The sequence below is a fragment of the Antedon mediterranea genome, chromosome 6 (genome assembly GCF_964355755.1).
Source record: "Antedon mediterranea chromosome 6, ecAntMedi1.1, whole genome shotgun sequence".
In the NCBI taxonomy this organism is placed as follows: Eukaryota; Metazoa; Echinodermata; class Crinoidea; order Comatulida; family Antedonidae; genus Antedon; species Antedon mediterranea.
The window spans coordinates 3622200-3646280 of NC_092675.1; the positions used below are offsets into that span (position 1 = coordinate 3622200).

General features: G+C 33.5%; 2 protein-coding genes across 4 annotated transcripts in view; one reads left to right on the plus strand and one right to left on the minus strand.

Annotated features, from left to right (window-relative positions):
* Positions 1-15549, plus strand: part of LOC140052011 (uncharacterized) — a 65043-nt gene extending 49494 nt beyond the window's left edge. For both annotated transcript variants that reach the window (XM_072097382.1, XM_072097383.1), the window contains 11 exons: positions 7537-7738; positions 8043-8215; positions 8710-8850; positions 9101-11180; positions 11291-11420; positions 11789-11993; positions 12092-12265; positions 12507-12680; positions 13197-13373; positions 13721-13871; positions 14292-15549. In XM_072097382.1, the coding sequence (XP_071953483.1) occupies positions 7537-7738; positions 8043-8215; positions 8710-8850; positions 9101-11180; positions 11291-11420; positions 11789-11993; positions 12092-12265; positions 12507-12680; positions 13197-13373; positions 13721-13871; positions 14292-14410 (3726 nt within the window). In that variant the 3' untranslated portion in view covers positions 14411-15549. The remainder of the gene's footprint in view (positions 1-7536; positions 7739-8042; positions 8216-8709; positions 8851-9100; positions 11181-11290; positions 11421-11788; positions 11994-12091; positions 12266-12506; positions 12681-13196; positions 13374-13720; positions 13872-14291) is intronic.
* Positions 15550-16542: 993 nt separating this feature from the next.
* Positions 16543-24081, minus strand: part of LOC140052012 (ADAMTS-like protein 1) — a 44381-nt gene continuing 36842 nt past the window's right edge. For both annotated transcript variants that reach the window (XM_072097384.1, XM_072097385.1), the window contains exons 9-21: positions 23792-23942; positions 23602-23683; positions 22956-23239; positions 22514-22643; positions 21804-22008; positions 21312-21494; positions 20969-21116; positions 20273-20578; positions 20100-20121; positions 18905-19130; positions 18200-18379; positions 17759-17909; positions 16543-17090 (exon numbers count right to left, since the gene is read on the minus strand). In XM_072097384.1, coding sequence (XP_071953485.1) covers positions 16987-17090; positions 17759-17909; positions 18200-18379; positions 18905-19130; positions 20100-20121; positions 20273-20578; positions 20969-21116; positions 21312-21494; positions 21804-22008; positions 22514-22643; positions 22956-23239; positions 23602-23683; positions 23792-23942 — 2172 coding nt within the window. In that variant the 3' untranslated portion in view covers positions 16543-16986. The remainder of the gene's footprint in view (positions 17091-17758; positions 17910-18199; positions 18380-18904; positions 19131-20099; positions 20122-20272; positions 20579-20968; positions 21117-21311; positions 21495-21803; positions 22009-22513; positions 22644-22955; positions 23240-23601; positions 23684-23791; positions 23943-24081) is intronic.

Genomic DNA, 24081 nt, shown 5'->3' on the forward strand with positions numbered 1-24081 from the left:
GTCATTATGGTAATTGCAATGACACAGGCTTTTTCAGTGTTTTCATATTTTTAAATTTTTGCTATGATTTTAACATTTTATATTTTTATTTTTTTCAAATTTATTTCATCTTTATATTTTTCTCCCAGAGGGTCGAATCCAGAACGTGATCCTCTACACATTTCTAACAACAGTGTATACCAAGTTGTTATCGTATCGTATTTTTACAAGACCAATGACTGTATGTCCAATCCTAAGGATGGGGCAACAAGTGTATCTTGCCTAGGGATATACAAGCAATATTTAGAACAAACAGGTCTCGAACCCATGCCTCTCACATGCTAGTCTGATATCACTTACCATTATGCCATACTGCTCTGTCTACTAAGGTGGGGAAATAATGTAGACTTGTTAAGCTCTATCTACACTATCAAACTTTATGTGACAAAAAAATGTATGGAAATGATGTCATATCACAACCATGTTTGTGCATATGACACATTTTTTGTCAAAAGTTTGATAGTGTAGACCTAGAGCTTAAGATGAATAATGAAGACGGCATGGAAATTGCATTTAAACGAGTTACCTTTCTTGACAGTTCCTTGTTTCACTATTATAGCGTATACGCCATAAGAAATACATTAATACATAGCATGCAATAGGGACTATTTCATTATTAAAGAAAGTTACAGTTTAACTTGAATTTGATGCAATTACTTTACCTTTAACCTACATATAGGTCAGGGCATGGTCCCCGAAACATTCACCATTATTAAATAAGAATCTCCTGGGTTCATATCATTTGCATGTACCAGGCAGTTTCTTCTCAATTTTGTTAAAGCTTAAACATGAGAAATAGGTAATTATATCTTTAAAGAAAAGATGAAACTTCTTATAAATTAATGTATTGGAAAAAATCTTATAAAATCTGCCAGCCTAAAATAATACCAGCTAAACTAATTATGTACACCATAGTTATAATACAAATTTGAAAATTATAAATTATATGCTCAATATACCAAAAAACAAAATGTCTACGTAAATATTTGTGGAAAACATTAGTAGATCTTGGTCTTCAACAACATACATTTCAATACAGAATGTCACTCAGTATAAATAATGAATGATGATAAATGATTTAGCTTTCACTGCCCAAATTTTAAGTTGTCTCAATTTGGGCGTGAACATTTTTTGACAGTCCATCAGTGCCCGGAATTGATTGACAGAGTGTGAAATAATATTGATTTTCATAATTAAAATGCAATGTCATCTGTTATATAGTTCAGACAAAGAAATCTTTTAGCTACAGTAGTATCATTGAGCAATGAGAAACCATTTCTTTTGTAAAACATCATGACAGTTTGTAGTAGTTGGCTTTAGATGACAGGAGATGTTTCTAATACATGGCAACAATTTCTTCTTTTTACTTTTATTTATGTCATTTTTATTATTAAATGTTAACATAATTTCTTTTTTATTATGAATGTGTTGATCTTGTGTGAAACTTTTGTGAAAAGCTTATAGACCAGGATCTAGATTTGTTATTTGTATCTAACCCATCAATATGCAATATTTATGAATATAAGTAGTAGTATAGGGGTCTGTTTCTGCAAATTAACCGTTTATTCACACCGATTTTAACCGGTTATTTTTATTCAGCAGAAAATCCTTCCTTTATGACACCCTATTATTAGGGAACACTTTCACTATCAATAATACGATTGTCAAAAGGTAATAAAATTGTATGTGAATGTACAGGAAATTATTTTGGTTAAATTTTTTATACTCTAAAATGTCGACATTGATTACTTGAAACCTCTGTCTACACTATCAAACTAGTTTGACAAAAAAGTTGCGATTATCATATATATGGTAGTGATATGACATCATGCCCATATATGGGCACATCACATTTTTTTGTCACATAAAGTTTGATAGTGTAGACAGAGCTTTAGATAAAATAACAGTAAACTTGAGGGGGCTATAACATAGCAACCACAGTTTGGAAATTGTTATACACTGCAAGCCCTACGGCAAAAGCAATTGCATGCCAACATGTTTTATCTAAGTGGTAATACATTTACCTCAATTATTTTTTGTAAAGTGGTGATGGTAGAGGAATGATGGTGGTCATAGAATCATATTACACGCCTCAAAACGTTGTCACCAAATCCAGCGCATACCAACATGTTTATAACAGTTTTCAGTCATCATTAAATAATAATTTTTAATATTGCCTCTTTCATGTGCCAGTGACGCCTATCAGACATAACATAACATAATTTTATTTTTTTAACTGATTTTTTCAAATTTTTTATGTTTTGTATAAATTTTTGTATTTTTTTTTAAATGTTTCTGTTTCCATATATTTATATATATTTTTTTGTAAATCAACAATTTCAGCCTTCGGGCTGCATGTTTTTTATTGTATAAACCTGAATAAATAAAATAAATAAATAAAATAAATAAGAACAACAATATTATTGGCTGCTGTAAATTGTACAAATTAAACAAAGATGTCGCCTCTGGGTTTTTAGAATCTTACTTAAATAAATGTGACTTTTAGAATGTTATCTTGAGAGAAAGTATGTATTCAATGTGTTTACATTTGGACTTGATCATGATCAACTACTCACAATGTGAACCTGATGTAAGTTGTCTTAATTAAACATGTTTTTGACATCATCATAGATCATAAATGCGATGTTCTTCTATCAAGTGTAATGTTTTAGCCTTCGGCCTACTTTACATTATATCATGAATTTTGCAATAAAAGACCAATATACTTAACTTGCCATACATATTTACCTAGGTATTAGGGTTATATTTTGAAAAATGAATTTAACCTCAAAGGGCCTCTTAGAAGTACTTAACTAGGGACCGTTACCTCTTGCATTATACGCACTGCACTGATCACATGTGAACTATTCTGTAATACTGCATAATGGTATATATCCACCATCAAGTCTTAATTAAGTAAAGTCGTCATCTTTTTCTGTATCCTTCATTTACTTCCTATGTTTTATTATGTCCTTGTGCTGAACTTAATGGTTCTTGGTCTCTGTTCTCATTCTGCATCCTATTAATGTTAATGGGATGCTATTTGTTGACAGCTACAGTACTTAACTTTGGTTAAAAGTAGGTTTACAATTTAAAGTGTTTTTAGCATCACCAAGCAATGACCCAACAAATGGAAAAGTTTTAAAAAAGTGTGCTTAAAGGAAACGTGTTCTATCTTACATAAATGAATTGAATAAATAAAATATTAAAATTGTTTGCATATTTTTTTATTGATAACTACTTGAAATCTGCCAGATTATTATCTTTAACCTCTCTGCAACCTGAATATTAAGTACATATAAAAAATTGATGAACATGTGCTTGATTATTTCAATGAAACATTTGTAAAGAGGATTTTATTTTATTTTATTCATTCAAAACCAACAGCGATTAATACCGCCACTAACAGGTTTGAAACATAAACCAAAACAGTTAAAAAGAATAAAATCACCCTTAACGTAGCCTAAATATGAACAGCGTTAGTGAGCATCCCATGGTTTGAAAGAGGCGCAGGATTGGTGAGTGCATGGTTTAAGATGAAAGAGATGGCCTAGAAGGTATAAGCTGTATACAGAGAAAAACATCCTAAACCTAAAATGGGTATAAAGTAACTTGTTTTGGAGGTTTTTTTTTTATTTTGTAGACACTACAAATGGCAATCATGAATTATTTAAACAGGATATATAAAGTACATCTAAATATATTGAATTGAACTTCTTTAGTATAAAATGCTATATGTTACAGCAAATGCATCCTACATACTGCATAACTCAAGTTGTAAACAAATCCGGCTATTTATTAAGCTTCAATGCCATTCCATAATTTTTTTTAAGTACCATCTAAACCTTCCTGGTATTTGTCCAAGAATTCAATTCAATTAAGAATCGCAGCCAAACGTTAATGGAGCGAACATGTTCAGCGTACAGTGTGTCCGCTGCAGAGTTTTGGGGTTTTTTCCATGCATGGTTTCATACTCTGCAGTGCTATTTCAGAAAAATTATTTAAGATTAGGCCAAGTTTAACCCTGTCAAAATGTGTTTTAAAGTTGATCATACACTTTTTAAATTTTATTTCATCATCACTCTACAGTGACCATTCTTCACCATTAACAGGGTTGAAAGACATAACATATAATATACTGTATAAGCAAACAAATAACAAGACAACATTTAGATATTACTGACATGTTATAATATTATTATATATCTATATAATTTTCTTAATTAAATAATATAATACTACTAAAAACTACTATATAATTTTAAAATCTGGGGGATTTAACCCACAACCTCCATATTCACTCTGGCCAGGCAATCATATTGCTAGACCTCTGGAAGTTGTGGGTTCAAATCCCATCCGAGAATTACTCTGTAAGTTCATTATAATTACTGTACTGTAAGTATGGCAAACTATCTAACTTAGATCTCTGACACAAAGCTATTAAAGTAATTTAAATTCTCGTAATTAACATTGTAATGAAGGAACTTAATTATAAAACATTTATCTCTTTATTATTTTTTGTCGGGATGGGGTTAGTTCAAAAAAACCTTTAAAATTCATAAATATAAATATCATAAAAATCATAAATATAGTAGGTCAACAACCTTGTTTATGATAGGGAGCCAAGATCTCCGTCCCCTGTTGTTTTCTCCCCTGAGGAATGTCCTTGTAATGACAAACTATGAGGGGGTGAGGATTTCCTGTTTGTTCTATAAAGATCCTCTTGGAAACCATCCACAGTCTCGATGTTCCATGCTAAAAAGAAAAAAAAGGTAATATAGTGTCGCTACGATTTCCCAGTTAAGACCCATGGGTCTGTGACAGAATTAAGTTAACTAATTGATTAATTGCATTTGCTTTTACAGTCAAGAGTACTGTAGATGGATTTGAAAAACTTTGCTAGGTTAAAAGATGCTTTATCAAGCTGAGAAAAGAACGTCTGGAATAATCTTAAAAATCAATTTCATAACATCATCGACGAAATCTTGATTCAACTTAGTATTAGTAAAATGATGAAGATTTTGGAGTTTCATACACATAATACATAATCAAAAATGTCTGGTGAACAACATAAGAAAGATAATAACTAGAGACATGGGGCAGTTTTTATTTCAAGAGGACCTGATATTAAAGATTTCTCATTAAATTCAAACTATAACATCCACAACAATATACTACAATAACTAAGATAAAAAAGCAATATTCAGATTATAAAATCATTATTAAATACAGCATCTCTAAAGGTTTATTTAGCCTAAATTGAACCAATTAATTTTATTCAACTTCAGAGTTTTGTTTTCATACTATAGCCAAAATTATCCACCATATATCCACCATCTTTTTTCACCTTCTATGGAGTCACCAGACATGTTATTATATTAGGTTAAACTACCTAACTACTGAAAAAAAGTTTTTCTTTTTAAGGGAAATTTATGTTTTTTCGTCTTGATTTCTATTACAAATATTTGATTTATGTACAATTAACCAGATATTATATTTAAAATTCATGCCTGTACATGAGCTTTAAACACTTCTGAATTACCTTGAGCAAAACTAAAACTTACAGGTGACACCATCTGATTTTGATACATTACCAAGTGATTAAAAGTGAACAAAAAGAGATTACAACAATAACACACATCATTATGTTTGTATTTATATCAATTGGTTTCAGGATTGAATCTTGGAACAGCCTGTAGCGGTATTTACTCAGTGATCCTGTTTGTCTGTTAATAGTTTACTGAAATCCAAGCTACTTTGCTTGTATTGAATATCTGTCCACCATGAACAACTGGGCCAGATTTAAATACAATATGAATCAAACGTTTTTAGACCACACATGTTCACTTCTTTCTTAATAGAAAGGGGCGAGATCAAATGAAGGTGAAAAGTTAAAACTTTACTGATATTTAGGTTCACGGTGAAGTAAAAGATTTCAATAACTTTTTAGAAATAATGTTCAATCATGACTTGCATAGAATTTTTAAAAAGTGGGTTTCCTTGTGTAGTCAAGGTAATTAAAGGTAATTTTTAAAGAACAAATCACAGCTGTCGTCACAGATGTTATGTTTAACTTTTTAGTAGCTGTAGAAAGAAAATTAACTTTAAAATGTCCACACAATTTTGATTTTTTTTGTCTTATAATGATGTTGTTGGTTTTAACAGTGATTTGCCTGGTCAGATATCCACTTTGAATAATTATCAAATGATGGGCACTTTGTTACTATGAACGTACCTTTTGTGATATATTAATGATATCACAAATGGAGTTATCTTTTATATAGACTGAAATTTGAAATAGCACGGCCTCTTTTGCTTTCTTCATTTTTCCAAGTATTTTGGCCAGTTTTTATTTTGTCAGTTACCTATGATGATTTTTAGTAAATATTTTTTTTTACTTTTGTAACCAATTTATGCAATTTGAAAAATAAATATTAAAAGAATATATATATAATCACTGGATAATTTACTGAAAATAAGGCTAATAGCCACATGAATACTGTTGAATAGTTTTGTATATGTGTTGAACAAGTCCAGGTACTTCAATGACATGATGAAATATCTAAAGGATATAATTAATGTAATTCATCTGCAATGTGGTGGTGCTCAGAAAAATCAAAGTTATCTCACATGGCGCGATTAGTTAATTAAGATTACTAAAAACCTTACCTCAACAATTGTTCACCTGTTAACATTAACAATGACTTGACATTTATTGCATTATAATGTTGCCCAGGGATTGACACTAACCATTTGGTGTTGATGTGACATCATGAGTGTAATGTCACTATGGATTATGTGATAATGCATATAACATGTTTCAACATTGTAGTGAATTGATTGAAATATTCTCTTCCCAGGTATCAAAAAGGTTTTTTTTTAAAAGGTCATAATTAGGTGAGGGCTTTGGATGTGTTTTACCAGGGGCGAGTGAAATTACATTGTAATTCCATCATTTCTCTTTTTTACAAAGCTATTTAGAAACAGAAATAAGTGACACATTTTTTTCAATAATAGTATTTTGTTAACTGCACATATCTACCAAAATGCTCAAGGTGCTTGTGGAAAAGTAATTCATAAGCCTAAAAAAACTAGCCAAAAACCCCACATAAGTTTCCTTTTACCAGAAATTTAAAATGCATATATCATCTTTAATATTCAGCTTGTTAGCTATATATAGACTGAGAGTAAAACAATATGCTAAGTTTCTTGTTAAAGGCCAATTTACACAAACGAGCGGTAACGGTAATAAAAATATATAATCTATGTTTATTCCTTATGACCATTTACACACAAGACGTAGTGAACGGGAAGTTTTCGCTCAGGATAGATAGATACAGATTCTACAAAGAAACTAGATTTTCCATTTTCATAGGCCTTTATGTTACTGTGTATATTCTTGTTTTTCGCTCTTTCAAATTATTGCTTTATTTTTTAAGAATATTGTATTGCTAATCGTAAAGCTAATTTTACTAAATTGTTGCTATCTATTTATAGAAAGTTGGATGTGATGGCGTTCTCAGTTCTGGTCTTGAATATGACAAATGCGGTGTATGCGATGGCCACAACACAGCTTGTGAAGTTCACACAGGAACGTTTAATAGAGTTACAATGTCCGTTGGTTATAATGATATAGTCACCATACCTGTAGGAGCTATGTACATAAATATAACAGCTGCTAAGAGCATGAATTACCTTGGTAAGCTATGCAATAACATTTCTCATTGTCCAAAAAAATGTTCATTTTATATTTAACACCATTTTTAACTAGTAATATAATGAGGTTTGTTTACACACTTAAATAGCTTAAATAAAAAAAATATTCATTTATTTAGTTAATGTGATGGCATTCTTGTCACAGCACTGGTGTGAAAATGGATTAAACTTCTATGCATTTGGAAAAAAATGCTAATTTTGTATCTTATCTCATTAATTCTCATTTTTAACAACTAATAATTTACTGATAGTGTTATTTTACATTTAATTTGAATTTATTTTTTCAGCACTAGCAGACACAAATGGTGAAACCTACATCAATGGTGACTGGCATATAGATACAAATGGTAACTACCCAGCTGCAGGCACAATGTTCCAATACAAGAGAGCATCTGTTACAGCTGGATCTGGACAACAACTTATAGCAGAAGGTCCTACTGACAAAGATCTTATAGTTCAGGTAGGTAGAATATAGAGTTTTGTGGTGTGACGTCACAACGGTAGATGGCGCTGCATGGTTGCTAGCGTAATCAAAAATGCGTTCAATGCTATATGTTGATAAACACTATAGATTTGTGTTTCTATCAAATTATGTATCTTAGCTTGATTTTTTTTAACTTGTAGTTGAAGAATAAATAGATTATCAAAAAAAGATATTTAATGATCTTTTGAATTTTAGTTTGTTTTTATTGAAAATGATTAAGTTTTAAAATGACTACTTCAATAAGCCTATTCCACCATTGGTAAACTAGGAGTCACTCAGGCAGGTTGAACGCATTTTTCGGTTGGCTAGCAACCATGCAGCGCCACCTACCGTCCACGCAGCGCCACCTACCGTCGTGACGTCAGCACCGCAGAACTCTATAGAAAGTATACAAGAACTGTACTAGAATCTTTGTTTGCATGCATCATACTATAGATAAACTTATTATAGTCTATCTTCTACTTTTTCAGCTGATATTTCAAAAAACTAATCCTGGAGTTGAATATGAATATGTTATTCCAACTGAAACTTCACCTACTACTGTCAAGCCAACAACAACCACTGAAACTGATGCTCCTCTAACAACTTCTCTGCTAAAAAATAAACATCAGGTAACTGTATTTCATTTAGGCTCTTATTAGTTATTATAGAATAATATTGCTTTGTTTCATCTGTTTCCATTGTTACTTACTGTAACTTAAGCCAAAGATCAACAAGACACCTGCGTTGCATATTTCTATGTACAGTATTATCGCAGAGACCAACAAATCACAAACTACTTTTTTTAAGTAACTTAGTTTTAGTGATTATTTATACCTTAATTAAAAATTATAATTGTGTATATCTTTCATTCTTTTACAGGAAATAGACAGTAACCCTAGTAGAACAACTTCTACAAACCAACAGAATTCTAGATCGCATAAAAAAAAGAAAGGCAACAGAAAAGGACAGCAACCAAGAACATCTACTGGGTCACCGGCAGTGGCATCACCTGTAAAGCCAAAAAATAATAAACGAAAACAGGATGATATTGGATTAACATCTCCTGTTTTACCTCCTAACCTTGGACCAAATGCAAGAACTCCAATAGACAGTGGTGGTTTATGGCCAAATGGTAACAAACAGAAAGTAAACACGCAGACAAGCAATACCCCTGTTCCTGATGCACAAAAGGTGACTGAAATGCCAGATTCTACTACAGAACAAACTACGCAGGAATCAAACAGAAGACATCATCATTTTTCTATTGATGACACACCAATTGATGTACAGGCTGAAGAAAGCAAAGCAGCAGCAGTTGTGCCTTCAGAAAATGCCAAAACAATTGATGAAACAAAGACTGTCCAAGAAATTGTGCCATCACCTTCTGGTGTTGTTGAATCTGGAAGTTCACAACAGGAAGTAGATAAAACAAAAGATAAAAATATTGATCCTCCATTTGTTGATTATAGTGAAACTACGCCCAAACCAATCAAAGCTGATGATGCATCTGCAAATGGTGATGCTTCTCCAACTGTAGGATCTAAGATGAGTAGACAAACATCCACACCAAAGAATACATATAAATCTAAAGAAGTATCCACAACTGAGAAACCATTTTTTAATAGAAAGACATCAACATCTGAAAGACCATCTCCAAATTCTGATGGATTGGGATCAGAAAGAATTCCACCTAGTCCTCTGGAAGATAGTATCAGTAGCAATGGAAATAATCCAGAGAAAGCTGAACCCTCGCCTGCCACACCTGATCACAATGCGTTAAATGTTGCAGATTCTAACAGTAAAGAATCTTCACATGGTACTAGCCATTCTTCAGGGAATCCACATTATCCTAATCATGAAGACTCGCTTCCTTCTGGTTTGTTACCAAATGGTAAACCAAAGGTGATTAATCCTTACAAACCAGGATTCATGATTCCAAATACTCAGGCACGTAGTGGTAATCCGTATAGGTCTGGAAACGGACAAACAGATGCTCTATCTGAAGGGAATCCTCAAAGAAATCCAAATACACAGGGTTACCAACAGAATAGTGGATATCCTCAAAGCAGTGGTTATCAACCAAATGGCGGTCATCCACAAAATAGTGGTTATCAACCAAATGGTGGTTACCAGCAAAATGGCGGTACTCAAACAGGTGGCTATCAACAGAATGGTGGTTACCAACCTAATCCTAATAGTAGATTTCCACAAAGTGGCAGTACTCAAAATAGTGGCTATCAACCGAATGGTGGTTACCGACCTAATCCTAATGGGGGATTTCCACAAAGTGGCAGTACTCAAAATGGTGGCTATCAACAGAATGGTGGTTACCGACCTAATCCTAATGGTGGATTTCCACAAAGTGGCAGTACTCAAAATGGTGGCTATCAACAAAATGGTGGTTACCAAACAAGTGGTTCTCAAAATGGTTACCAACCAAATGGTGGTTCACAAATTGGTGGTTACCGACCAAATAGTAGATTTCCACAAAATGGTGGCTACCAACCAAATGGTGGTGGTTCTCAAAATGGTTATCAACCAAATGGTGGTGGTTCTCAAAATGGTTACCAACCAAGTGGTGGTGGTTCTCAAAATGGTTATCAACCAAATGGTCGTGGTTCTCAAAATGGTTACCAACCAAATGGTGGCGGTTCTCAAAATGGTTACCAACCAAATGTTGGTTCTCAGCAAGGGAGTGGACGGTACAACCATAACCCATCAAATACTGATGCTGGAAGTGGATTACCTTATGGAGGTTCACCAAATGGTGGAGCATTCCCAAGTAGCAACCGCGGACCGTCAACTGACGATACCACAACTGGCAGTCCTGATGGTGAACAAGAGCGGCAAGAAATGCCTGTTGTGAATCCATTAAAAACTGGAAATGTTAGACCTGATGATGCCACATATCTTTGGCAAGAGGTCGGCCTTTCAGATTGTTCTGTCACTTGTGCAGGGGGTAAGGACTCTTTTTTTTTATTCATACAAAGAACATCAATGATTGTTGTAACCTAGTGTTATATTAACAACTACCAGCAAACAATTCTAATATTGAATTAATTTGTCCAGGTACCCAACACAAGGTAGTAATATGTTTCAATTTGCAAACTGCAAATGAAGCAGAAGATTCATATTGTGATGAGCGTTACAAACCTCCAACAAAGACAATCATTTGTAATACTCAACCATGTCCTGCTATGTAAGTATAAATTGCTATATATTCTCTGAAATGCTCATTTATAATAATTAGTATAAGTGTACAAACGCGACTCTATAGCTCACTATGTCGGTCGGTTGGTCGGCCGGTCGGTTGGCCGGTAAACACCAACCACCAACTTAAATTTGCGCATGCGACTGCATGCCATGTATATGGCCTTGTTAAATATGAGACTACAGATCCAACTTCATTGAAAATTTCTATTTTCTCTACAACTATTTATTTCAAAAAGCAATGATACCAGATTTGATAGACTGTATGTCAAGAGGTTTAAATATATATGTAGAAGATCCACTAAATCATTGCAGATACTAAAGGAAACATTGAGAATTTGATCTATTTTACTACAGGTGGGAAGTTGGTATGTGGAGCCAATGCAGTAGAACATGTGGACGTGGTATGCAAATGAGACAGGTGATATGCAAACAAAAGAAATCTGCTTCTTTAACAACAATTGTTGACATGAGTAACTGTGATGCCAGTAAGATTCCTGACAAGGTACAAGAGTGCTCAATGGCAAGGTGCACTATGTGGAAGACAGGAAGGTGGCAAACGGTATGTAAAATACAAATACTTACTGGGTTAAGGGGTATGGTTTAAAATAAATAAATATTTAAATATATAATACTACATTTTTCTTACTATATTTGTAGTGTTCTGCACAGTGTGGTGATGGCGTACAAAGTCGTGATATAACTTGTGTTGATGATAACATGATTCAAGTGGATGAAAGTGGTTGTGACCCTAATTCAAGACCACTGGAATCTATAGCGTGTACAGGGCCACCATGCGATACTAAATGGTTTATTGGTGATTGGCCACGACAGGTATGTTTGGGTATTTGCATTTTTGGATTGGACAATCGAAAAGGAGTGAAGCACCAACATTTATGAAGCAATTCTGTGTAAAAAAAACTTTCTTTGCCTGCCTTCAATCCAATCAGCATTTTAATAGTACCTATGACTAGTAGTTGATTTCAGAATTATTGTATAGACATTTGAAACAGAAAAATGAAAAACTATACAAACATATGAACTGATTTGAATATAATTTTTGTTTTCTTTTAAGTGTTCTCGAGAATGTGGTGGAGGCCAGATGGCTAGGGTAACTGTCTGTACTACTGTTGGTCTACATGGTGATATGGGTAGCGGTCAGTGTGACGTTTCAATAAAGCCACGAGAGGTTAAGGCATGCAATAGTCAACTATGTGGTGCAAAATGGTTTGCCTCAGAGTGGGGCCAGGTAAGGGTGCCTTTCAGAAGTTTTTTTACAGAGGCCATTGACAACCTTGTGGCCTGCACAGGGGATTGTTTTTTTTACCACTGCACCACTTTAATTCTCGTGACTACAACACTGCCTTTGAAGTAGACAATCGCCAGCAAAAATATAAAAATATCACTGATGTAAAATCTCTGTATATACTGAGGTATATTACTTGCACTGACTTTACTGATCCAGCTTGTAAATGTGGACATGTTGAATAAGGTTGTTCGTCATTTACAAAATGTAAGTGAGGAAGAGAAACCTGTGTCTCACAGCCCAACTGAGCTGATTTTCACACAGTTGTGGATGGTACATGAAAGGATCCCTGTGTAATGTACAGCTTCCATCAAACAGTGCTTACTCATCTGTCAATCTTACTGAATATACTGTATCAAGAATTTTGTATAAATGATAGTGATAGTGAATGATAGTAACAGTGTTTAAAGTGATCTTGAATTTTCAAAGAGAGTGTCTAAATATTGCTTCCTATTTCAGTGTTCTGTAGAGTGTGGTGTTGGCATTCAGGCACGTGATGTGATGTGCATAAGTCAAAATATTCCTAAACGAATACTAGATGATAGTGCTTGTCCAGCCCGCTTAAAACCTGTGAAAGAACAGAGATGCGAGTTGACGTCCTGTTCACCAATGTGGTTAAAAACAGAATGGTCCACGGTAAGCCTTCTCAAAACATCTTTTTTAACTTATTTTATCTGTAATACAAAATATATTGTATTAAAAAATTTATTTTATCTTATGAATGAGTAATAAATATCTCTCTTGTCAACACTGATTATGATTAAACTTAGGTTTGCAGTACATCGTGTGTTTTTCAAAAAGTACAGTTAGTTGAGAATGTGTCAATGTTTCAGCTGGTATGCTGGTGAATATGGTTGTAGAACAATTAAAACGTCAAGACATTTTCAACCACACTTTATTTTCTTTTGGACACACATGATGTGCCTAAATTCACTATGCAAAGCTTTGAACAATATTTTAAAACTGTTTATTATTTTATGCAGTGTTCAAAAACATGTGGTACTGGTAGTCAAACGAGAGAAGTAAAATGTATGTCACACAATATGCAAGCATCAAATGAATGTGACGAAAGTAAAAGACCAGACACACAACAAGAATGTAACAAATTACGGTGTGCACTTAATACACAGCCAAGTGAGTATGATACTACTACCTTTATAAAATCAACTATTTAGAGATCATTATCTTACTGCAGTTACTGCAGTAGCTACATTTTGTTTCCCTGTTATAGTCATACTGAGAGTAGTTTAAGCTATGTTCACACTGAACTGAGCCTGTCTGGTCTGGTGGCCAGATGAATAATTGTTGGAAAATGGGTGTAGTGTTTAAGAATAGAACTGTTAGCACTAAATCATTTAAAATTTCATACAAAACGTATGTGTGTGATCGAAAAAAAGTAATGTAGGCCTGACAAAATCAATGTTTGATGTTAATTATAGCTAGTGTGAAGAAATTTTCTATCAAATTTTCTGCAGCTCAAGCAGAAGAAATTAAATTTAGAGAACTAGTAGAATTGTACAGAATATGTAAACAATGTATTTGTTTCTTACGCAGGTTCCACAAAGTGCACGGATCGTTATACATACTGTGATAAAGTTGCTCAAGCACGACTTTGCTCGTATGCCTTCTATAAAAAGTACTGTTGCCATTCCTGCTTTGGACGTAATAGATGATTAATTATTAAATGACATTATTAGAAATGTTAGAATTTGTACCTATGCATGAATAAATCATATGGCTGAACCCCATAGGAATATAGAACAATATCGTGCGACTCTGTTTACAGCATTACTAAAATGGTGATATAAGGTAAATTATCATGCAAAGAACATGTATAACATACTAGCCTCACAGGAAATATTATCCTATAGGATGGCCTACTAAAAATGTAAACTAAGAGGTCTAGTTCACCAAATGTAGGCACCTATTGTAACGTTAGTCTAGATTAAATTATTAGATGATAATATGTATTTATATATAAAATACCAAACTAAATATGCTCTAGATGAATGTTTTTTCTTACTATGAATTTAGTAGCAACTAAAAATAATAATTTAGTTATATTTCATCAGATATTTCTCAACATTTATACAGTATTATAATGTATAGTAATATAATAAGTAGTAGAGTTATGTTATTTTTAGATTTCAAAAAGAAATATAAAAGATATCAACGTTTTGTATTTTGTACATTATATGAATTTTATATATTTTAAAAATCTTGAATCTTGGTTTTCCTTCTTGATTAAAGGTAATTATAAATTGGCAACACTATTTCCCCATTGTAGATATATAAATAAATGTTCTATTAGAACCTATTTTGTACATAAAATTGTATAAATTTATTGATATTATTGGCATTAAGAATGTAATTTTGTACATTAGTATTGTTTGTAAACTGCTGCAAGCCTTAAATACATAAAGCATCAACTGGGTACCTGATATATTAAACTGATGTGGTGAATTTTTATCTACAAAATAAAATACTATATAACATTGTATATTTATGCACAAGAAGACAGTCTTTCAAAAGCATTTCTAATAGTTACAATAGTTTCTGTTACAGTATTTAGGTATATTTTCTCAAATTATTTTCTTGTGAAGAAACGGTGGTTAATTTATCCACCCTCCCCTACCGCAACCCCCCTCCCCTACCGCAACCCCCTCCCTCTAAACCTTCTGGTATATTGTTTGTCTTTGGTTGCAGCTGAGCACATAAATACCTAAAGCATTATGTACAATAACAATTAATTGGTTTTGTATGAATAGTTAGGTAGTCTATAAATAAATGTTATTTTAAAACAAGTGTTTTACTTCTGATCTGATAAATTAACTTTATTTGCTAATTAATGATGTACATAAAATTACATTTCATCATCAATTAATATTAATGTCACATCGTGTCGAAGAAATTTCGTCATATTTTGTGAAAATTTCTGTGCTTTACGTATAGTACCATATCATCATCTTATCTCTCTTAGTGCCACGGGCGGCGTTTGAAACCCCAGGGGACATGCGTTGAACACCCATGGTCGGCGTTATAGTGTCATGCGACCACTTTATGTCGAAAAATAAAAAGGTTGAAAGTTTGTTATTTTTCGAGAAAATCCCTGTACTATAGTACAGGGATTTTTTGCAAAATCACGGGCCAAAATTTCGACCTTTTTGAAATCGAATTAATATGCACTAATATTGCTATATGTTCACGTATAGTACCATATCATCATCTTATAGTGTCATGCGACCACTTTATGTCGAAAAATAAAAAGGTCGAAAGTTTGTTATTTTTCGAGAAAATCCCTGTACTATAGTAGAGAGACGAATAATGGGTTTTGCGCATGTCAATTGTGCTATGATGGTTGTGATAGCACAATTGACATGCGCAGTACAGGGATTTTTCAAAAAATGGCAAATTTTCGACCTTTTTATTTTTCGATAAAACTGGTTACTAACGCGCATGTTTATTATGCAATAGTAACCATTTTTCGCCTCTGCGCATGTTTATTATGCTAATCAAAATAATATTATCTACACACGTGAAGAGCTAAAACAAGAACACGTATTGTTGATTATCTCAAAACTTTGCTTTATGCAGTTGAGTCGTTCTTTCATGACGGGGCAGTATAGTACAGGGATTTTCTCGAAAAATGACCAAATTTCGACCTTTTTATTTTTCGACATAAAGTGGTCCCATGACACTATAAGATAATGATATGGTACTATACATGAACATATTAGTGCATATTAATTCGATTTCAAAAAGGTCGAAATTTGAATGATTTTGCAAATAAAAATTTTACAATACATTTGTTAATACAATTTACTTTATTTAGAAAAAAAATAAGAATTCAATTCATTAGAGATATAAATACAGCATGATATATGTTGGAAAATGACAGCAAAATTAATGAATTTACGCACTAATATTTATGTACAATATCAAAATACAAGCAGTGGTTTGAAATAGATTCATGCTTTTGGCAGAAACACTACATTGTTTGTTCTGTTTTGTTTATATTCATTAACACACTACTGAACAGTTCAATTTGACTGAAATATGTCATTGGTTTATAGACACTGTAGCTTTTAATTTATAGGTAAATATGCTTGCCTCGGAGCAATCCTGTACACAAGTGTCTAAACTCCACCAACAGTTCAAATTGAATAACTAGAAATATGATTATCATCACAGCTTGATGTTTTCATTATTATGACATCAATGATGGTGATGATGTCATCATGGTGTTTTCTCAAGTGGAACATGATTGACAGCATTGTATTTGATAGCTGTCAGAGTTGCATAGGTCAAGTTGTTTCACCAGTGGGCAGTAATGAGCAAGATCTTTGCAAGGTACTGTGAATTAAAAAGAAACACCGCATCAAATATTATAGCCGAGTTCTTCACTACAAGCATAAAATTAATGTTACAAACAATAAAGTAAAATAGCTAGGAAACAAAACAAAATGAGTATTAACAGCATTTTTAAATACTAGAGTTTTCAGCCATTAAAAACAATTATCGTAGGAGGAGATAGGAAAATGCGAAGCATCCTTGTATTATTGTGTGTGGGTATTTTTCAAGATGGACATCCATTAGACAGTGTATACCACGATTGGAAAACACCCCTATTTGGGGAAAATCATTTGAACCTAAATTTGTTTTAATTGTCAATAACTAATTATCGAACTTTAGTTAGTAAACAGGGTTACATCAGGTGGTTAAAATCAGTACCGAAAGTACGAACCAACTTTATATACCATCGAGTAAACATTCTAGAAATAACGCGCGATTTATAAAATTTTGCCTTTACATAAATTTATATATAGATTAGACCTTTCAACTTGGGCTCTATAATCACCTGAAGTTCTCAGTATCATAGGGAATTCAATAGTGTTGTTCATTTGGGTAGGCATTACACTGATGGCTACCATTAGGTCAATAGGGTTCCTGTTAAGCTACTGTAGAGGAATACATTTACCTTTTAACATAATACTCAACATAATAAATTTTGTTTAACCTACTATTTTCACAAGGTTGTTGGTTGCATTGTTGTATGACGCTAGGCTGCCCTCTAGCGTTGCAAAAGTTTGTTGGTGCTGATCCTTTTGTTCCACCATAAACACAATCAATTTTTCTTGTTTGGAATCCATAAGGTCCACATGTTGCAGAACACTAAAAGATGTGTTATATAACATACATAAAATATTAACATAATATTGTGTTATTTATTTTATAGATATATATATATATATCATAACTTTAACAATTGCTGTTAATTTAAATAAGGAAAGTTTGAATAGTGTTAATTTAATTCAAACTGCTGTAATACCAAGCACTCATGTTCATAATGGAAATAAAGCAGCTCTGGTATAAAAATAAATTCAATGCATATGTGAACCTCACCAAAAACCACTCATTTAAATATAAAATCATATGTAAGGCCTAGGCCTACTATACTGTACCTCAGACCACTTCGTCTTTCTCCACTCTGGCCTGCACCTCATTGTTCGGCAAGGGTACAATCTCTTGGGTTTCTTAGCACTATCACAGTTTTTGCCTTGAATCATTACACCATCCCCGTTTTCACAGTAAACTCGCCTCATCTTATAGGCAGTATACGACTCTGTACATTTGCCAGAACACTAGTAACAAAATAAAAATGGTTTAAAAGAAAACAACAGATGAATTTATGGGGAAAAGAGAAAACAAAAGAAAGAGAAAGATATATAAATAATTGTATAACATATAAACTTATAAACCATTAACATTGCCTAGTAATACATCAAGGCGGACACAAAACAAAAACACTGGCGCTGATGCCCTGTCTGTGTGCGCACTTCCAGAATGTAAAAAAGGTATAAAATGACAAGACTGAAATTGTGTCACAAATAACAGGTAAAAGGTGATAGGTGTGGTGTTATTATACTAAACTTTTAATTGTACATATGGTTTTTGTTGTTCTGGTATGGGTTATGCAGAAAATTAGATCTCTTGTTTGCTTAATTGTAATTTTGGTTTACAAGTTAAAATTGCTTGGCCTCTGAGAAAATGAAAAAGGTTATTTTATGTTCATTAAAAGTCATGAATTTAAAGGATCACAAAACAATAACACAGTACAACATTTTCATAACGGTAGAGTGAAAGAAAAAATACCACTGGATACTCACAGATCCCCATGGCTCAACCTTCCATTGGTTTGCACATCTGCCCTTGTTACATGGTATGGTATCATTAGGCCTTTTAATTCCAAAGTTCAAACATTCTTGATCAGGGAGCATTTCCTTCTTGTCATTCTGAGTCTCAACGCATGTCACATTTCGAGATTTAAAACCACCACCACAGGTTACAGAACAACTGCTCCACGGATCTTTATCCCAACCAATGGCAGAATTACTGTTGATAGAATTAAAATAAAATTTCATTGATAAACAGAAAAAAAACCCTCATATGAAGAAAATGAAAATAAAAAAGGTCTTTCTAGTGTATACAATAGACACGTTTTGTGCTCGCGAGGTCACCGTCAGTTTGACCTTTTAGTGGGTATACAATGGTAAACAAACACAGCGAGAGGTATGTTAAAGCATGGGAGAACTGAGAGATGATCATCTTAAAAAGCAATCGTCAAAACTAGCCTTTTGATGGAATGGCATGGTAAGGATGTTATTTATTTTCTAAACTTATGTTTTATATTCACTGTAGAATTATTTGGGCATTTGGTTCGGAATCATCGACTTTATTTATGTATTGTCATTTTTGGTTTGACATATATAATTACGGTGCATTTAATACATGTTAACTGTTGATTTTATTGACAAATGTTGCGTAAATATATTAATTATTATCTTTCATTCTTCTTCATGCTCCTATTGCATCTTCCATGTATTATGTGATGTTCTTCGGCGCTTAAACAGACACCCAAGCCTCCTAGGCCTAGTAGACCAAGTACCGCATCATCAGGCAACGCCACCGGGCGAGCGGAGAGACCCGAGCACATCGTGGACGTAGTCACGTACCTTTCCTTAAAAAATTTCCAAGATTTTGCGCCACTATCCTTCGGAGCCGACGCAAACCACTCAGCAAGTGTTTGAAAATTAAAAACAGGAATATTATTCAGTGATTTTGTGTAGTTAAATTCACGATTTATCCAACATATACAACATTTATGATGCACCTTGCAACAAAAGCACTCGGCAGTCGCCATTTCGCTATGCTTCAACACGCACTAGGCGAGAGCGGTGTTGGTTTGTTTACAAATCTATACCCACTATTTCTGATTGGTCGCGAGCGAGAAACGTGTCTATTGTATATACACTCCTCCCTAGGAAAGTAGCGTAAAAAATAAGTCATACAGTATTTCCTTACCTTCCTGACAGTCCATCATCATCTGCAACATTAAAAAATATAAACTTTCAGTAATTACTTCATTTTGAATTCAATTGCAAATAACAAATGTCCATTTGATGAAATAATTTGTTATTCTTACAATAAGAATTAGATAATATAAATATGTCTAAACAATAATAAATTAAACTAACTTTCATGTAAAAGCAGATTGAAATCTTCACTGACATCACCAGCGTGACACGTATAAATACCGCGGTCTTCTTTCTCAATCGCCAAAACCTTCAAGGTCCCGTCTTGCAGAATCTGGAATTTTCCATCGCCCCGTGAAATAGGTATACCATTTTTGGTCCAGAGTAGGTTAGTCTTTTTAAAATTGATTACTGGACACTTTATGAGGACGGTAGTGCCTTCGTATAACTTTGCGGTGTTGCCAATTTGTAGACGCACTTTATTCATTCGCTTCGTTTGAATCACACTTGTATTGTTTCCCAATATTTCTGCATAACATAATAAGGTAGTTAAATACTGCTATTAATATATTGTGCTTTAGAAGTCTTTACAATGAATGAGTAACATTAAGAACTAAAGCTTGGTTCCCACTAGCAAAGCAACGTAGCGCAACATATGCAATGTAAGAAAATTCCATTCCAATAATTGTGTTTGCCCCCCCCCCCCCCCCCCCCCCCCCGCCTGTCCTGAAATCAAACCTGCAATGTTTCCGGCACTGTTGCATCGTCGATTCCCACTTTTGATTACGCAATACAGCACTTTGCGTCGATACGTCACGTTGTGTTACGTTCTAATGGCTTTATAGTAGACACATATCAAATTGAATAAATTATATTTATCAAAATAAAGGCTTAACTCAAAATAACTTAAGATCGTACCGACACACTTCTTCTGTCTACATATTTCACTTCTATTTGGCATTTGGTCCCAGTCACATGTCGAAACAATCTCAACTCTGTTGCTGCCAGTTTGCTGCACACAGAGTATAACTCGAATTCTTTGCCCTTCACCACACGTCGTCGAACACTAAATAAAAAAATATTATAAACTTCCATTAATTGTGAATATAATACATATGAAAGATTGAATGAATAAAGGTGGTGGTTAACCACAAAAGAGGAAAAAAAAAACTTCCAAGTTTATAAACGAAAGTACTTTAATACGTTTTTGCAGGAAAAAATATAGTTACTGCAGTAGAATAATTTTGACATGATCCCTTACGTCTGACCACTCTTTAGCAATCCATTCTGGCTCACAGTCTATCTGATTACAGTCTTCAGTCTCTCTAGGCTTTTGGTCAGCGGGACAAAGAGATGGGTCAACTTCTACAATCTGTCGGTCAACGGTCTTCTGACGACAATAGACCATGCGTCGACGCATACCATTACCACATTCTCTTGAACACTATTAATAACAAACAGCAATGACATAAACAAGTAAATATACGGTATACATTTTTTTTGAAGTTTTAATCAATCTAAACAGTAGGTCTACTAACAATGCATCAACATAAGAGTTCTAAATTCAGCCAAAATATGAAAGTCTGTCCAAAATATGTCAACTTGAGGGCGCTATTAGTTTTTTGATGTCAAATTGTACAAGATTTTGGTTCAAAGAGTGTAGATATAATTAGAGTTATGCTTCAACCTCTACTTGCAAAGCATAACAGATTCTTACAAAGGCTTAGTAAGTATGTTAGCCAAGAAGCATTACCATAGACCACTCTCCCGGTACCCATTCAGCGTCACATGGCACTTCATTGCATGGTCTCGTCGATGTTGGTTTATGTTCTTTGCACATATAGTCATGAACTGTCTTCACATAATTCGCTCCAAATTTCTGCATACAGAGATAGTGAGCCTCTTGAACACCACCTCCACAAGTCGCAGAGCACTCCCTGTAAATGACCAGTTGCCACCTATAAAAATAAACAGATAAATAAATTAGGCGTATTCGACTGGTCGTTCGCAAATACAAACAGCGAGGAGTTTGAAGAGCTAGATCTGCTGATAATCAAATCAGTCCAGTTAAATACTCCTATAGTGTAGCATCATACAAGGTTGATATATCAAGACAATCAGGAAGGCATAGCAGTCCTATCACCATGTCCCACCCCAAAATAATTGAACTGAAACTTTTGGCAATTAAAAAGACTTTTTACTGCTACTGTCAGTGACTTAATATGGTACTTAACCATAATGTCACTAGCAACCGACAGACAAAAGAGCAATATCTGTGTAATATTAAGATTTTAAAAAATTATAATTATACAGGAATGTTTCAAGAAAATGTTTTAGTATTATTAAGGGTAAAACTATAAATATTTTGCAAAATTTCTTTTGTTAATAAATTTTATTTTACTTTATAATTATATAAAATATATATATAAAATATGATACTGTATTAAAATATATTAGACTTACATTGGAGGGCATGGGAAGTCATTACAAAGGTCTCGGTAGACTGGCAGCTTATTTTCAATGTCACAGAACACATCACTAACGAAATCAGTTGATTCATAGTCATAACAAGACACAATTGATTCACGATATCCTAGACAAAATATTACATTTAATAATAAGTTGATTGTCATTATTATAACAAGCCTAAATAAATTCCAGTTATTTGATTGGATGATTGTGGGTCACTTGGTTGATTAAAAAGACTTTTAAACGATCAAGTACAAAAAAATCTCAAGTCCAATTGCAAACATCACCACATGAAATTCAAGAGCTTTTTATTTTTAAAAAACACTTAGCTTGAGATCGTTTGTATGATTTTGGTAAATTAATGGGAACAACTTAGATGGAAAATAGGAGAAATAGCCAGTTTCAATATTATTAACCAATACATAAATGCACTGACCTCCAGCACAAGAGAGACTGCACTCTGTATGCCCATTGAACCGCCACATATAACGAGGAATACCGCCACTGCCGTAATCACTACCAAATATATTGTTATCTTCATTTTCACAACTGGAAAGGTCACATGGTACAGTTGTTTCTGGCTTTGAACCTGTGCACTCAAAATCGGGAAGGTCTGTGACCAACTGCGAGAACCCTGAGACAACTTTGCATGTTACCAATCTAGTCTTTACAGCTTCACCACAAGTAGCGCTGCAGTCCCCAAATTCACCTGTCACAAAGCTAAACAAGGATGTAAGGTAGTAAAGGGTTTAGGCACTATAACTTATACTCACTTATGTTAAATTACATAAATAAATAACAGTTTCTTGGCAGCATTAGTAGTGGGACCAATAATAGATAATCATAAATTGTGTTATCTAAAATTTAAAAGTACCAAATAGATTGACTTGACTGTCTCATTGTCCCGGGCAGTGGTTGTGTGTGAAAAAACACAACAAGGCAACACTCTACTCAAATATTTTGTGTACACTGAACCTAGGGTTCATAGTCTTTATCCAAGACTGTCTCGACCATCAGAAACACGGAACTAGTTTTCCGCGAACCATTTCCTATATTATGGCTATGGATTATGGTACCTCTACCTTGGAGTAGTTGAGTCTGGACCACTATTAAAAGCTCCTGTTTCAACTTGAATAAATTCTTCTTCACTTTCCAATATTGGTTCTAGAAATGTTTTTTAATCAAATCAAATGTCAACTTTTTTTTCATTTTTGCATGCATTTTCATAAAAAATTTTTGTAATTAACGTAAACAAAACTATTATTAACTTACTCTTTGGTGAGTGACATGGAATTCTTGTGGAGCAAGTCTTCTGCGTATCTGGTTGAGTGTCTGGGTCACAGCCCGTTGTAACAACCACTTCTTGATGATTTTGACATTGAACATAGCGAGTAGTTATACCATCGCCACAACTTACAGAGCACTGCAAGTAAATGTACTTGTTTATATATTACATATTCTATGATGCTTTTGAAATATAATTAAATGGAAAAACAACATTAAAGGCCCATTTACACTAGGACGATAACGATGGACGATAAATATATAAACATGCATTTTTT